Source organism: Alternaria ventricosa (genome assembly GCF_023758065.1).
Source record: "Alternaria ventricosa strain BMP 2768 chromosome Unknown scaffold_23, whole genome shotgun sequence".
In the NCBI taxonomy this organism is placed as follows: Eukaryota; Fungi; Ascomycota; class Dothideomycetes; order Pleosporales; family Pleosporaceae; genus Alternaria; species Alternaria ventricosa.
Window position 1 is genome coordinate 125,333 of NW_026055703.1, and position 13,139 is coordinate 138,471.

A 13,139-nucleotide genomic window follows, 5' to 3' on the forward strand; every position below is an offset into this window, starting at 1 on the left:
GTTGACGAGGCGGTAACGGGATTGTCGTGGGTGGTGGGTCGTGAGTGCTTGCGATGGCTTCGCGACAACGATGAAGATCCAAAGAATTATTTGACAGGGGTACAGCGGGCGCTAGCGGTAGCGTGACTGCCCCTCCAATGACGCGTGGGGTGCATCCAAATTACTTTTCACTGTTCGAGTCAAACCTCTTACTATCATTCCTCTGAACGCATCCACGAATATGCCGACAGTTCACTTGCTCGACTACGTCGCCGGCAATGTCCGCTCCCTCGTCAATGCCATCGAGAAGGTTGGGTACACCGTCGAATGGGTCAAGACGCCCGCGGACGTGCCCTCTGCCGAGGTACCACCGCCCTCTCACCAAGACGCGCGCAACAATTGACAAGTGCTGATGCAGCATCGCCCCTAGAAACTCATCATTCCTGGCGTCGGCCACTTCGGCCACTGTATGTCCCAGCTAGAGAAAGCCGGCTACGTCGAACCCATTCGCGAGCACATCAAGGCGGGGAAACCTTTCATGGGAATATGCGTCGGTGTTCAGGCATTGTTCGAAGGCTCGGAGGAGAGTCCTGAAGTGAAGGGTCTGGGGGTCATTCCTATGCGACTACGGAAGTTCCAGGACACAGACAAGAGCGTACCGCACATCGGATGGAACAGCGCAAACACATCGCGAACCGGAGAAGTCACGGATGACTCACTGTACGGGTTGCGACCAACGTCAAAGTACTACTACGTCCATTCCTACGCCGCGATATACGAGGAGGGTCTGCTGGAGAAAGATGGCTGGGCAGTCGCTACAGCACGGTACGGCGACGAAGAGTTCATCGGCGCAGTCGCAAAGGGAAACATCTTCGCCACACAGTTCCACCCTGAGAAGAGCGGCGCAGCAGGTCTACGCGTCCTGAAGGCTTGGTTGGATGGCAACATGTCACAGAAGCTACCAGAAAAGCCATCAACAGCCGAAACAAAAGAAGGCCTAACAAGACGCGTCATCGCCTGTCTCGACGTACGAACCAACGACCAAGGCGACCTCGTAGTAACAAAAGGCGACCAATACGATGTCCGCGAAAAGGAAGGAGCCGGTGGCGGAGTGCGCAACCTGGGCAAGCCCGTCGAAATGGCAAAGAAATACTACGAACAAGGCGCCGACGAAGTCACCTTCCTGAACATCACATCCTTCCGCAACTGCCCCGTAGCCGACACACCCATGCTCGAGATCCTGCGCCGGACCAGCGAAACCGTTTTCGTGCCTCTGACGATCGGCGGAGGCATACGCGACACAGTAGATACGGACGGAAGCAAGATCTCCGCCCTCGACATCGCGACCATGTACTTCAAGTCCGGTGCAGACAAAGTAAGCATAGGCTCTGACGCCGTGACCGCAGCGGAAGAATACTACGCGCGAGGCAGCAAGCTATCAGGCGTCACCGCCATAGAAACCATCTCATCCGCCTACGGCAGACAAGCCGTCGTCATCAGCGTAGACCCCAAGCGCGTATACGTCCCCTCGCCCGACGCAACACCCCACCACACCATCAAAACCACAACTCCAGGTCCCAACGGCGAGGAATACTGCTGGTACCAATGCACCATCAAAGGCGGACGCGAGGGCCGCGACTTCGACGTCCGCCAACTCGTCACCGCAGTCGAAGCCATGGGCGCAGGAGAGATTCTGTTAAACTGCATCGACAAAGACGGAAGTAACAGCGGATTCGACACAGAGCTCATCAACGACGTCAAAGACGCGATCAAGATCCCTGTTATCGCGAGTAGTGGCGCAGGACACCCGGGGCATTTCGAAGAGGTGTTTGCGAAGACGAGGACGGATGCTGCGTTGGGTGCTGGAATGGTGAGTTTCTGTTCTATTTACAGTCCGACTATGAATATAGTGACTAACGTTTTGCAGTTCCACAGAGGCGAATACACAGTCAAACAAGTCAAGGATCACCTGCAAGAAAAGGGACAGATCGTACGGCCATTCGAAGATGATATATAAGCCCTAGCATCCAGACTGTCTGCCGACTAGGAAGCCCGGGTCGCTCTAGTATTTCGTAAACATGTATATATACAGAAGTAGAGTGTATCTCCGCCAGATATAGACCGTGACCAATAGACCCACCACGTAGTAAAGTCGCTGTATGGTATCGTATCGACTCGAGACCATCATGCATGAAACCAAGTCATCACGCGTCCTCTAGATGCTCGATGCGTTCACCTCGTATTGCGGGCTGCCGTGCCATGCTGTAGATCCGTCCGCACATGGTATTCGTACAGATGCTTCGCGAAAATCTCAACGCGGAAATTGCTTTTGAGTGATTGTCTTTTTCCTGAACCTGGGAGTCACTGTTCACTTTCTCCTCTTCATGACCTTGGTGCACATATCCACCAGTCCGGTCTTGGCTTCGCTTTCGGGGAAGAAGGAGATAGCCTCAATGGCCTTGTCGACGTAGTCTTGTGCCAGAGCGCGGGTCTGCTCTAGACCAGAACTTTGCGAGACGATCTCGCGAGCCTAGTAATCACGTGTCAGCAAACACATCCTACTTCCTCTCTCGAATCAGAGTCAAGCATGTTGGAAAACTCACCCTCTGGACATCCCCCTCCTTCGAAAACTTCCTCCCCACCAATTTCCCCAAACTACTCTCCTCCTTCCACGCAAACAACAACGGCGCAGTCGCAAGTCCCAATTCCAAATCCGCACCCGCCGGCTTCCCCAGCTCCGCTTCGCTAACCGTGTAATCCAGCATATCGTCTACGAGCTGGAACGCCAAGCCCAAGTTCTTTCCATACAGATACGCCGCCTCCACGACCTCGGGACTCGAGCCACCCAGAATAGCGGCGGCGCGACAGCTCTTCGAGATGAGGGAGGCGGATTTGAGGTATGTTTTTTGGAGGTAGTATGCTACTGTGTCTTCGGTCCAACTGGGGTTCTTCTCGTCCCTGGCGGTGTTTTTGAGCTGCATGAACTCGCCCTCGACGAGGTTTGCGATGACGGTAGCGAGGAGTTCTGTGACTTCTGGGTCGCGGAGACGGGCGAGTGCGACGGAGGCACGGCCAAGCAGGAAATCGCCCGCCAGGACGGCCATTTTATTGCCAAATTCAATGTTCGCGCTGGGTGCGGCGCGGCGGGAGACGGAGTGGTCGATTACATCGTCGTGGAGTAGACTAGCTGTGTGAATCAATTCTGTGATTTCCGCGAGCCGGCGCTGGGAAGGGAGGATATCGCTGTCTTCAGGCGTGTACGCAGAGTCATGTCGTATACTGCTAATAGGACTTTGATCCGGGTTCTCGTCTGCCAGGATCCGTGGGTTTGTTATCGAGATATCCGCGCTTTGACTCCCAATTCCCAAGTCCCGTCTTGAACTCCGTGGTGTGAGGGCTGTGGCTCGGCTCATGAGCAGGACGAGCATGGGGCGCACGTATTTTCCTTCGCTCTGCGTGTAGTACTTTGCGACGGTGTCGAGGGTGGGGTGCCCGGATCCGAGGAGGGATCGTATGTTTCCGGTGAGGAACTTCATTTCGCGGGCGACGGTTTGGAAGGGGTCCATCTTGATGGGCGCATCGGGTGGCGGCGACGACATGACGTTTTGCGCTACGTGGGCGGCGGCGGCCCAGGAGGACTGGTTTCGCCGCCGCGAGGGGTGGTGGAGGCTTGGTGTCGCATTCTTCTGCGTGTGTATTGAGCGGGCGAGGGCGGCGTTACGGTAGGGACATGTTGAGATGTGCGATAGTGACGAAGTTTGCTGTCGCGCGATGGACGTCGCGAGCCGGGGTGTGCGGCTCGTCATGGGGGGTTGGGCCGTGAAACTTTGTCTGAAACGGGCAGAGACGGTGCAATTGAGGGGTTGGAGCAGCGTCTCGGAGCACACAGAGTGGGTGGTGGTGGTGAAGTGGGCTAGTGATATGTTCGCCCGCAGCTATCGGCTAGATTTGTCGAAGTCAAAATATCCATGACGTTCCGAACGCTAGCTCCCCTCGGTCGCCGCACATCCCTGTCGCGTCGTCTATGCCGCGTGCCTGAGACGCTGATTCTTACCGTCTACACAACACACTCCACTCAGCCATGGTCCTGCTTACTATGACTCCCGGTATCGTCCGGGCAGTCGCAAAAGCCAAAGACCTATCCGCCGACGATTACGAGAAACTCCAGCACGCCGACGAGCCCTCGCTTGCGGAACCAGAAGTCGGGAAGCCCATCTCCCACAGCCAGTTGATCGACCTGTCAAAGCTGCTGAAGAAGCATGTCGACAAGGACATCAAAGACACCAAAGACACTTCAGAAACCACAGAAGACACCTCATCCCCCACGCCAACGACCCTCGCCGCCCTCCTGCACAACACAACAATATACATCCCACCGCCTCCCCCCAAACCCACGCAAACCCCCGAATACCACGCCCTAATGAGACGTCTCCGCGCCGAGCAAGAAGCTCTCTCTTATGAACGCATGCTGCACCCGCCGCCAACACGCGAATCCTTCTCCCAGCGCTTTCCCCGCGCCCCAGAACCATTCTCGATAGGAGCAACACAGACTACTAGCGAGGAAGACGAACTATCATATGAGGAAGTGCATCGCCAGATCATCCTCATCATAAACATCTTGGTCTCGGTTGTGTGTGTGGCAGTATTCATATGGGTCGCCGCGCGGCACTGGAGTGTGGGCAGTAGATTAGGACTGAGCATGGGAGGATCATTGGGTATCGCAGTTGCCGAAGTAGCTGTATACCGTGGGTACGTGAGAAAGGTACGGGAAGCGAAACGCTTAGAAAAGAAGAAACCGGAGATCAAGGAGATTGTCAAGACATGGGTGTTGGGCGAGGACGACGGGAAAGAGGGTGATACGACAGGGTGGAAAGAGAAAGACGTGGATGGAGTCAGGTTCAGAAAGGGCAAGCATCGTTGAAGATATGGTTCAGATTACGCCAGTTCATGCTTGGAAGAATACCCATCATTACTGCTCCCCAAACAACGCCTGCAATGCAGTTGAAGTCCGCCCGCGCCAACGCACAAATCACAAGCTAGAAATAAGTCTCAAGTTTTACTTCTTGTCCTTCCTTCGTCCGGCTACACCCCCAGCAAATCGTCCCAGGTTGCTCAGACTGGACCTTGGCTTATGGCCCTGCACTGGACCCGGTGGCGCAGGTTGGGGAGGGGGTCGCATCGCGTTCGCCGGACTGCCAGGCCTCAACCCAGCAACGCTCTTGGGAGGTGCACTTGGCGTAGGTGCCCTGGGTCCCATCTTCTCCTGCATCTCTTCCTCTTCACCCATACTCGCCATTCGCTGCGTGCGTCTCGCCTTCTCCTGCGTTTGCTTGAACCTGTCGAGCAGCTCTGACCACTTGACGGTCCCACCAGCCTCGGGGCCACCCAAACCGTCCCTTGGTTTCAAGCGGCCAGGACGTTCGAACGTCGACACATTGGATCCTGCAGAGGATGGAATGCCGCTGCTAGCACTGCTGTTCGAGCCAACTTCTGAGCTTTTTTGCCGCAAGTGGTTTAGGGTAGGGGAGGAAGAGGAAGGGTGCACATACGTCGAGCTGCTGCGTTGCGGCGCAATGTGCAGGTAGCCAATGGCCGAGACGCTGTTCAGACGGTTTTTGAGCGCCGCAAACGCTGACGATTGAGGCAGCAGCATGAGCAGGCCGTACATGCACTTGTAAAGGTGCGGGTATCGCTCTGGCTCAAGGAGCTGCATGCGCAGGTCTGACCATCACAGTTAGCAAGGTAGTGAGAATGAGCAGGAAGGAGCCTTACAGGTGAAAACGGGAGATTCGAGTAGCTGAACTAGCTTGTCGATCTGGATGAGCATGTTCACGGTCATCTCAAGGTCCGCACTATCATAGTCAGTAATGCCCGTTCAATGCCACGTTGAGGAACATACAAAACTTGAAGCAGATGGTATGCTTGCTCATACGCTTGAGCAAGAAGACACAGTGAGAAGGTAGCGACAGCGTTGTTACACCACGCCTTAAACAGAATGACGAAGAACGATTGGCCATCCTTGTTGTCGAGGTTCCTGAGCCGTCTTCGTAGATCTGCAAGCTCTGGTGCTGTGATGAGATTGTTGTTGAGGTTTTGGACCATGATACTGGCAAACTCGACATCCTCGTCCTTCGCAAGGCAATCAGCCATGGTGCGGTATATGCGCTCAGCGCTTAGTGTTATGCAGAGCTGTCTGATAATGAGGTTACCTCGAGTTTCGAGAAGTCGGCGGTCTGTACAGAACAGCTTCAGGAGATTAACCATGAATGAAGTGAAGTAGGTATCATCGCTGTGCAGTGAGATCTGGGATAGAAGCAGCAGGTCGCGCGTAACGACCGCATCTGAAGGGTCTGAAAGCGTCTTTAGCAATGCAGGGAATGTGCCGTCGTCCACTGTCAGTATCTGGAAGCTGTTAGCAGTCGCTTTTTCAACGTCATCTTCATACTCACCCTGCCAGGTGCCATTCTATGGAGCATTATCAGCCATGCTATGGCCGCAACGCGAGTGGCTTCGTGTTCATTCAAGAACTGCAGTGTCAAAGCGCTGACAGCCGCTTGGTAGTCCAGCTCTGGTATTGGACGCGGGGATGGGCCTCGCTCCTCTGCTGGTGTGGGCGATCGTGTACCCTTGCCATCTGGCGATTCAGCCTTGTTTGCTTGATCGCGGATGACTGCCTTGAGCAATCGGCCAGATAGATTAGAATCGCGCCGCTGCGTGCCGGTGAGCTCTTTACCTAGCTCAGATAGGGAAGGCGGTAGCTGAATCTGTCCACCTGCAGCACCATCGCGGGGGCGGTTATCGTCAGATAATGACAGTATATAGTCCATCAACGAGGCGTTGACCTTGACTGCAGCTTTGCGAACGGTGTCGACGTCGTGCGACATGCGTGGCAGCACGTGCGACAAGAGACTGGGAACAAACGGCATGATGTCCTCTGGGCAAATGTCGAAGAAGTTGTCTATCCAGCGGAGTGCCGTGAGCAGTATCTCGGTTTGCTCTTCTTCTGTGCCTACACCAGTCAGTTTCGACCATTGTATAGAGTATTTGTTAAAACTCACCTGATGGGGGCACCAGGAAGTCGACTAGAATCTCAAGGATCTTGGGATGGTCAACGTGCACATCCTGGCCAGGTATCCAGTTTCCGTCGCCGTTGACAGACTTTCCGCTGTCGCCAGAGATGGAGCCGCTCTCTCCGCTTGCCTCGCCCTTGTCGTTGATGGAATCGTCCAGCTCGAGAGGGGTGCTGTCTGTCGCTTCGCTACCACTATGGATGCTACCCGTAGAGTTCCTGCGATCGTCCTTGCTGTTGCTCCTCTTGCTTTCCGCTATGCCCTTCTTGATGCGCGCGATCTTCTTGATCTCACTTAGGAATCTGTCCAATGCCGCCTGCGTCATGGTGTATACATCCTGGTTGGTGTCGCTCAGGAATCTGAAGAGACCGCCGAGGAACCGCGGCAGGTGGGCGATGAGTTCGAGATCAGGTATAGAGTCGAGCAGCGTGATCCATGCCACCAGGAAGGAACGTGTGAACGGATTAAGGACATAGATGCGTTCTTCGAGGAGTGGCAGGAATCGTTCGAGATTGAAAGCGAATGGGTGAGGTTCGTCTTCGGGGTCTTCCTGGTCGGGCGTGTCGTGTAGGACGGATACGTAGCTGGCAGCCGACTCGGAGACGATGTCCTTGATCAGGCGGTCGAGCAGCTCTGCGCCGTTCTTGACTGAGAGCTCCGAATCTGCAGCCATCTGGACGGTCCGGGCCGTGTTAGCCTTGTCTCACAGTCCGAGGTAGATGATATGGGTCTTCTCACCTTGCACAGGGCATCGAAGACCTGGTTAAAGTAGACGAGTATCTCGCCCTTGGCGACCTTTGCGATGTTGTACATGCTCTCGCACGCGTAGTACCTAACGCGGGCATCTTGGTCGCTGAAGCACGCGAGGACCGGGGGGACGATTTCTTCGAGATAGCGGGCGACTTCCTGGGGACATGTCAGTAGGGATATCAAGCTGTGTATCAAATGTGTCTACGCACCGGGCCCAGGGCTATCGAAGCCGCGGCCAGCCCTATCAGGCCGCCGTTGCGGGCGTGGGGCTGGTGGACGGCATAGGCGTACTCCTGGCACAGCTGGCGCACGATGCGGGCTATCCTGTCGTGGTCCTGGGCGGCGAGGGCGTCGCGAATGAGGCCTTCGAGCTCGAGCGCGCCGCTCTTGCGCTTGTCGTAGAGCTTGTCGTTGAGGGCTTTAGTGATATTGACGTCCATGGTGAGGTCGCGGGCAGGACAAGTCTACATGGTGCAGCCGCCGGCCTATCGCATCTTCAACTAACGGCGTGCGGGGTACTGGGGGCGTCGTGAAGCCGGGCGAGGAGGAACGTGCAGCTCTTCACGGTGTTTCCCACGATGCTCGAGCCGACGGGGTCACGACAGGGATCTGCGCTTTTAACGGAAGGCACACACGTCATCGTGCCTTCCTACACAACCGCCTATCCTTGTCGCTAGCACCCGCCGATAAACGAGACATTTCCAAAAGCAACCCCGAGCAGATGCCCAAGGCATGTCTCGCCGACTGCCCTCTGCCCATTCTCACGACCCTCAGTGTCATGGCGATTGGCAGCTCCCCCTGCCGCTAGGCGCTTAGTTTCCCCAAGTCACTCGCTCGCTCTGACCAACACCCTTCGCCGTCGTCGCCGCCTCACATCACCCAAGGGTTCACCTGCCCCTGTCAGGTGCGACCAGCGTCGACATGGAAAAGTTCAAGAATAAATTCCTGAACCCCCATCGTCGCTCGCGGCGAGAGGATGACATGGAGAAATTGAGGGAGCCCAAGGTCTCGCCCATCGCGACAGGCGGGTTCAAGCACTGGGCCGTGGCTTTGTAAGTGTTGTTTGGCTCCCGAGTGACGAGTGCTTACATCAACAGTATAGTCTGTAACTTCAATGTTGATATCGGGTAGGTTATCCGGAAACCACGTATTTCGATCAATGTATTGAGTTTGTAGCCCAGAAATCGAGATTCTATACCCCCCAGATGTGCCCTTTACGACGGCCGACCTGAGTGCCATATGCTTCAACAGGTACATCCGTCCGCCAGTTCCGGGTGGTATCATCTAAGTCGCATCTAGTTTCCCTGAACAACAGAACACAGAGACAGCCGAAGACCTCTGTTACGACTTCGCCATCACCAACAACTCGCCTGACATCAAACTGACTTCGCCAAATGCCCCTCATGGCAGCGCAGACACCCTCTACGGCTCATGTATCTTCCGCCAAGAGTTCGACGATACCATGAAGAGAAGCTTCAATCAAAGAACACTGGTCATGATTTCCCACCACAACTTCACTTCCTTCCATCATCGCATCTTACAAAAGATGACAGAGTCCGGACCCCTCAGCGACCCAACGACTCTAGAAGCTGCATTCTCACAGATGAACACATGGGCGCCCCCAGCACTCGGACGCCACGATCTCCCTTTCATGGGCAGCATGTTAACCCTGGACATCGCACCACATCGCGCCTTCCCTCTCCAAGGACTCCCAGGACCCACGCCACTAATCTCCGACATCCCCCTCTCCATCTACGCCTACGAACCCGTCGGCTCCTGGGACAACATCATGCACTACATGCCCTGCATCACAGACCTCTACGTCCTCTACGAGAAGCTCATCCTCTGCGAAAGCGTCATCGTCATCGCAAAGTCTCCGCAACTAGCAAGCGAAGCCGTCTCCTCCCTCGTCGACCTCATCTGCCCCGTACCCTATGCCGGCGTAGTGAAGCCCTACATGACCATGCAAGCAAACTTCAAAAGCATCGGCATCGACGGCGGAACCCCAACCTCCTTCATCATCGGCGTCACAAACCCCTTCTTACTCAAACGCATCGTCGCCGCCGCAGAAGCCAGCCACAAAGCGCGGCCACACATTTTGTATCTGCAAAATTTCGACGGCCCCGTCCCTACGCGTCGTCACCATTCCCTGCATCACAAATCCAGCCGCAACGCCCTTCTCGACCTCCCCGGCGGCGGCATCGAAGTCCACACGCCCTCGAAACGCTTCCTAAAATCCGACCCTGCAGTCGTATCGCAAATCGAATCCCTCCTCAAACTCGGCGACCAAACCCGCGAGCTAGGCCCTATTATCCGGCGCCACTTTGCGGAGCTCACCGCCCAGTTCATCGCGCCCATTAACCGTTATCTCGCTACCTCCAACGTCGTTACGCCCGGTGGTGCAAACCGGTACGCCAGTTTTCACGTCCCGGATCTGATGAGCAGTGTGAGTAAATATGGGACGAGTGTCAAGTTTCGCGGGTCGAACCCGCTGCAGAGACATCGCGCGCGGGATGGTTTGTATGAGAGCTTTTGTAAGAGCGCGAGTTTTTATAGTTGGTTGGAGATGAAGATTAGTTTGGAGAATGAGGCTAGTGCGGGGATGCTTAATACGCCTGTTGCTTCTTCTGCTGGTGGTGGGTGAGATGGGGATGAAGGGAATGAGTGGCGGTGTGTCACAGAGGAACGGGTAGTAGGTTGGAGGTGGAGGTTGTAATTTGCAAGATACCACGAGTTATAGAGACTACAGAATGTCTGGATAATACGAACGCATATTGAAATGTTACCGCGCACATGACAGATCCGCCCTTCTGGAGCTATACAACATACTTTATTTCGTCGTTCTGATCCCGAAGAACGTGACATGGAAGGACCCGGTCAAGGCGTCGCTGCTACTGGCCTGTTTTTTTCCCCAGAGGATCAAATTGGAGAATGTTCGCGAAAGGTATGTTATTGCAATATCTACAAGCAAGAAAGAAGTAGCGCACCAAATATTTACATGCTATCTCCTCCAAAAAGCTGAGAAGCAGCGACAGCAAGATATGTAATCGAAAGAAGGCATAAACCCAAAGTAATGTTAAAGGAGTGTAAGAATCGAACGCGAAAAGCGGAGAGGGCTGGGACACTACCAGCAAACGTCGCGAGTGGAAAGGCAGCTTCGCGTGCATCTGACTGCGGCACTGCTAGCCGTTGAAGTCTCCTGCGAGGAGAGAACGCATCAACATCCAGCCTAGTCCAGCATAAACGACGAAGTCCCCTCAACAAGAGGAGGCCAACGCTTCTTAAGCCCAGAATCATCCTGAGGCCAGACATCCGCTGTACCAGCCTTGTAAGCAGCCCAATTAGCGCAATTCTGCTTCCACTCAGAGCCAGCAGCCGGGAGATTGATTTCGGATTTGCGCTCGAGGAACTGGATGCCGAGGCCCATGCCGACGTGGAAGGCGATGTGGCAGTGCATGAGCCACTGGGGAGAAGGAGTTAGCGTTTGTTATTACGGTAGCGATACTAAGGGATGGTTGGGATGGTAGGGATGAGAGTGTCTACTTACAGCACCAGGGTTATCAGTCGGGTATGCGAGAACGAGCCACCCGCTACCCCTAAGCTGAACAACATCGCGACGCGGTGGGTTGGTGAAGCGCAGCGAGCTGAAATGCGTTGCCATGCTGAATTGGCCGTCACCGCCGCCGAGGACGTAGCTGTCGTGGCCGTGAAGATGGATAGGATGGGCGATGGGCGGTGCTCCTACGGCTTGCTGGATGACCCAGTAGGTCCAAGTAGATGCTGAGGTCGATGGTACCTGCACAACATTGTAAGACTGCGGGATGCTGTTGTTGTTCTCTGCGACATATTGGACGGTCGGCTTTCCGGGGTCAATGATGATGGATGTGCCGTTGATGGTCCAGAGGACTGTGTTGCCGTTTGCTGCTACCGGACCGAAAGCGACGGGGAGGTTCTTAGCTTGGGCGGCGAATGTGGTGCTGGGCACGTTCTTTGCGACTTTCGGGGTGGTGATTGGATCAGCGCAAATTGTGAAGGGGTTGGCTGGAGCAGTTGTGGTGGGATCAGCCACTGTCTGTCCTTGGTATGTGAAGATGGCGCGTCCTTGGAGAGCAGCCCGCGACTGGCAAAGGCCGTTAGCGTCGGCGCGGAACCAGTAGTTTCCAGCTGTCTGGTTGGCAGTGATGATGACGTCGTAGCGTTGGCCGATACCAAGTTGAAGGTGAGTGGTGTTGTATGGGACGACGGGAACGAAGTCGTTTGCAATGACTTGGAAGGGATGGCCATCGAGGTTAACAGTCATGCTAGTGTCGACTGCAGTGTTCACAAGTCGCAGACGATAGCGCTTACCCGCTTGCATCGTCACTCGATTGTAAGCACCACCTCCGGCTGCGTTCTTAGAAGTGCCGTTGATCAGGATGTTGTCAGGTACAGGGGGACCCAATCCAGCTTGCCCATTCTGGAATGCTATGGAGGCTGCTTGAAAGGCAGTCTTGTAAAACCAGTCTGTGATCGGCATAACTCCAAGGTCCTCGTCATAGTTTGCGGTGGCAGGACCGTTGACAATGAATGTTCCGACAACTCCATCTCCGTACTGATGCGAGAAATGCGAGTGGTACCATGTCGTGCCGTATTCGGTTGCCTGGAACTCGTACGTCTTGAGGTCGCCGGGTGCTACCGCACATTCGGTAACGCCGTTGACACCATCCTGGATGTTCTTATTGAGCATGCGGAAGCCGTGCCAGTGGATGGAAGTGCCATTGGATTGAAGCATGTTGCGAACTGTGATTCTGATGGTATCACCCCAGTTGGCAACGATGGTGGGACCTGGAGTTCTTCCGTTGATCAACATGCAAACCCTTGAGCCAGCACCGTCAGGGTTGCAAGTCGTATTCTCGATGCGTAGATTGTAGGAGCGAACCACGCCGGTATTAGGCCATGAGGTGTACATGTCCGTAGAAGAGTTGAACCCAGCGGTCCAGCAATTCCTCGTAGTGGGACCGTTGACACATGCCGTTGACGACTGACGTTCCTCGAGGCCATCTCGTTTTGGCGTAAAAGGCGCGAGCTCAGCGATCTCAGACGGGATCGCTATCGCGGTTGTTACCGGAGCGAGGAGGCCCAAAAGAGCCGTCCCAAGGATGGCAAAAGACTTCATCTCGGCTTAATGCGATGAAAGTAACGAGTGTTGAGTTGTAAAGATCGACAGAAAAGAAGACAACAGTGCGAAGCGAGAACGCTGCCGAAGATGCTGCTGTAGAGCAATGGAGCCGAGCGTTTGAGCCCTTATATCTGATTCCATGATAGACGGCCTTCATGCTCCAGCACAGATGATCGATAGCC

The 13,139-nt window shown here is 55.0% G+C and overlaps 6 protein-coding genes across 6 annotated transcripts; 3 read left to right on the forward strand and 3 right to left on the reverse strand.

Moving 5' to 3' along the window:
• Positions 1-220: 220 nt before the first annotated feature.
• On the forward strand, positions 221-1,996 carry J4E93_009635 (uncharacterized protein; the record flags this gene model as incomplete). The annotated part of the gene is made up of 3 exons (XM_049347524.1): positions 221-343; positions 410-1,849; positions 1,907-1,996. 3 exons carry the CDS (start codon positions 221-223, stop codon positions 1,994-1,996), a joined length of 1,653 nt encoding a protein of 550 aa, XP_049195291.1.
• Positions 1,997-2,347: 351 nt separating this feature from the next.
• J4E93_009636 (uncharacterized protein) lies at positions 2,348-3,785 on the reverse strand (the record flags this gene model as incomplete). Its single annotated transcript, XM_049347525.1, has 2 exons — positions 2,348-2,509; positions 2,583-3,785. The coding sequence occupies 2 exons, from the start codon at positions 3,783-3,785 to the stop codon at positions 2,348-2,350; spliced, it is 1,365 nt and encodes a 454-aa protein (XP_049195292.1).
• Positions 3,786-4,060: 275 nt separating this feature from the next.
• J4E93_009637 (uncharacterized protein) lies at positions 4,061-4,900 on the forward strand (the record flags this gene model as incomplete). The annotated part of the gene is made up of 1 exon (XM_049347526.1): positions 4,061-4,900. The coding sequence occupies one exon, from the start codon at positions 4,061-4,063 to the stop codon at positions 4,898-4,900; it is 840 nt and encodes a 279-aa protein (XP_049195293.1).
• A 135-nt stretch (positions 4,901-5,035) lies between these two features.
• J4E93_009638 (uncharacterized protein) lies at positions 5,036-8,239 on the reverse strand (the record flags this gene model as incomplete). Its single annotated transcript, XM_049347527.1, has 7 exons — positions 5,036-5,700; positions 5,752-5,831; positions 5,879-6,381; positions 6,429-6,988; positions 7,038-7,722; positions 7,788-7,955; positions 8,009-8,239. The coding sequence occupies 7 exons, from the start codon at positions 8,237-8,239 to the stop codon at positions 5,036-5,038; spliced, it is 2,892 nt and encodes a 963-aa protein (XP_049195294.1).
• Positions 8,240-8,720: 481 nt separating this feature from the next.
• On the forward strand, positions 8,721-10,443 carry J4E93_009639 (uncharacterized protein; the record flags this gene model as incomplete). The annotated part of the gene is made up of 4 exons (XM_049347528.1): positions 8,721-8,851; positions 8,897-8,926; positions 8,976-9,050; positions 9,099-10,443. 4 exons carry the CDS (start codon positions 8,721-8,723, stop codon positions 10,441-10,443), a joined length of 1,581 nt encoding a protein of 526 aa, XP_049195295.1.
• A 585-nt stretch (positions 10,444-11,028) lies between these two features.
• J4E93_009640 (uncharacterized protein) lies at positions 11,029-12,954 on the reverse strand (the record flags this gene model as incomplete). The annotated part of the gene is made up of 2 exons (XM_049347529.1): positions 11,029-11,262; positions 11,347-12,954. 2 exons carry the CDS (start codon positions 12,952-12,954, stop codon positions 11,029-11,031), a joined length of 1,842 nt encoding a protein of 613 aa, XP_049195296.1.
• Between the last annotated feature and the right edge of the window lie 185 nt (positions 12,955-13,139).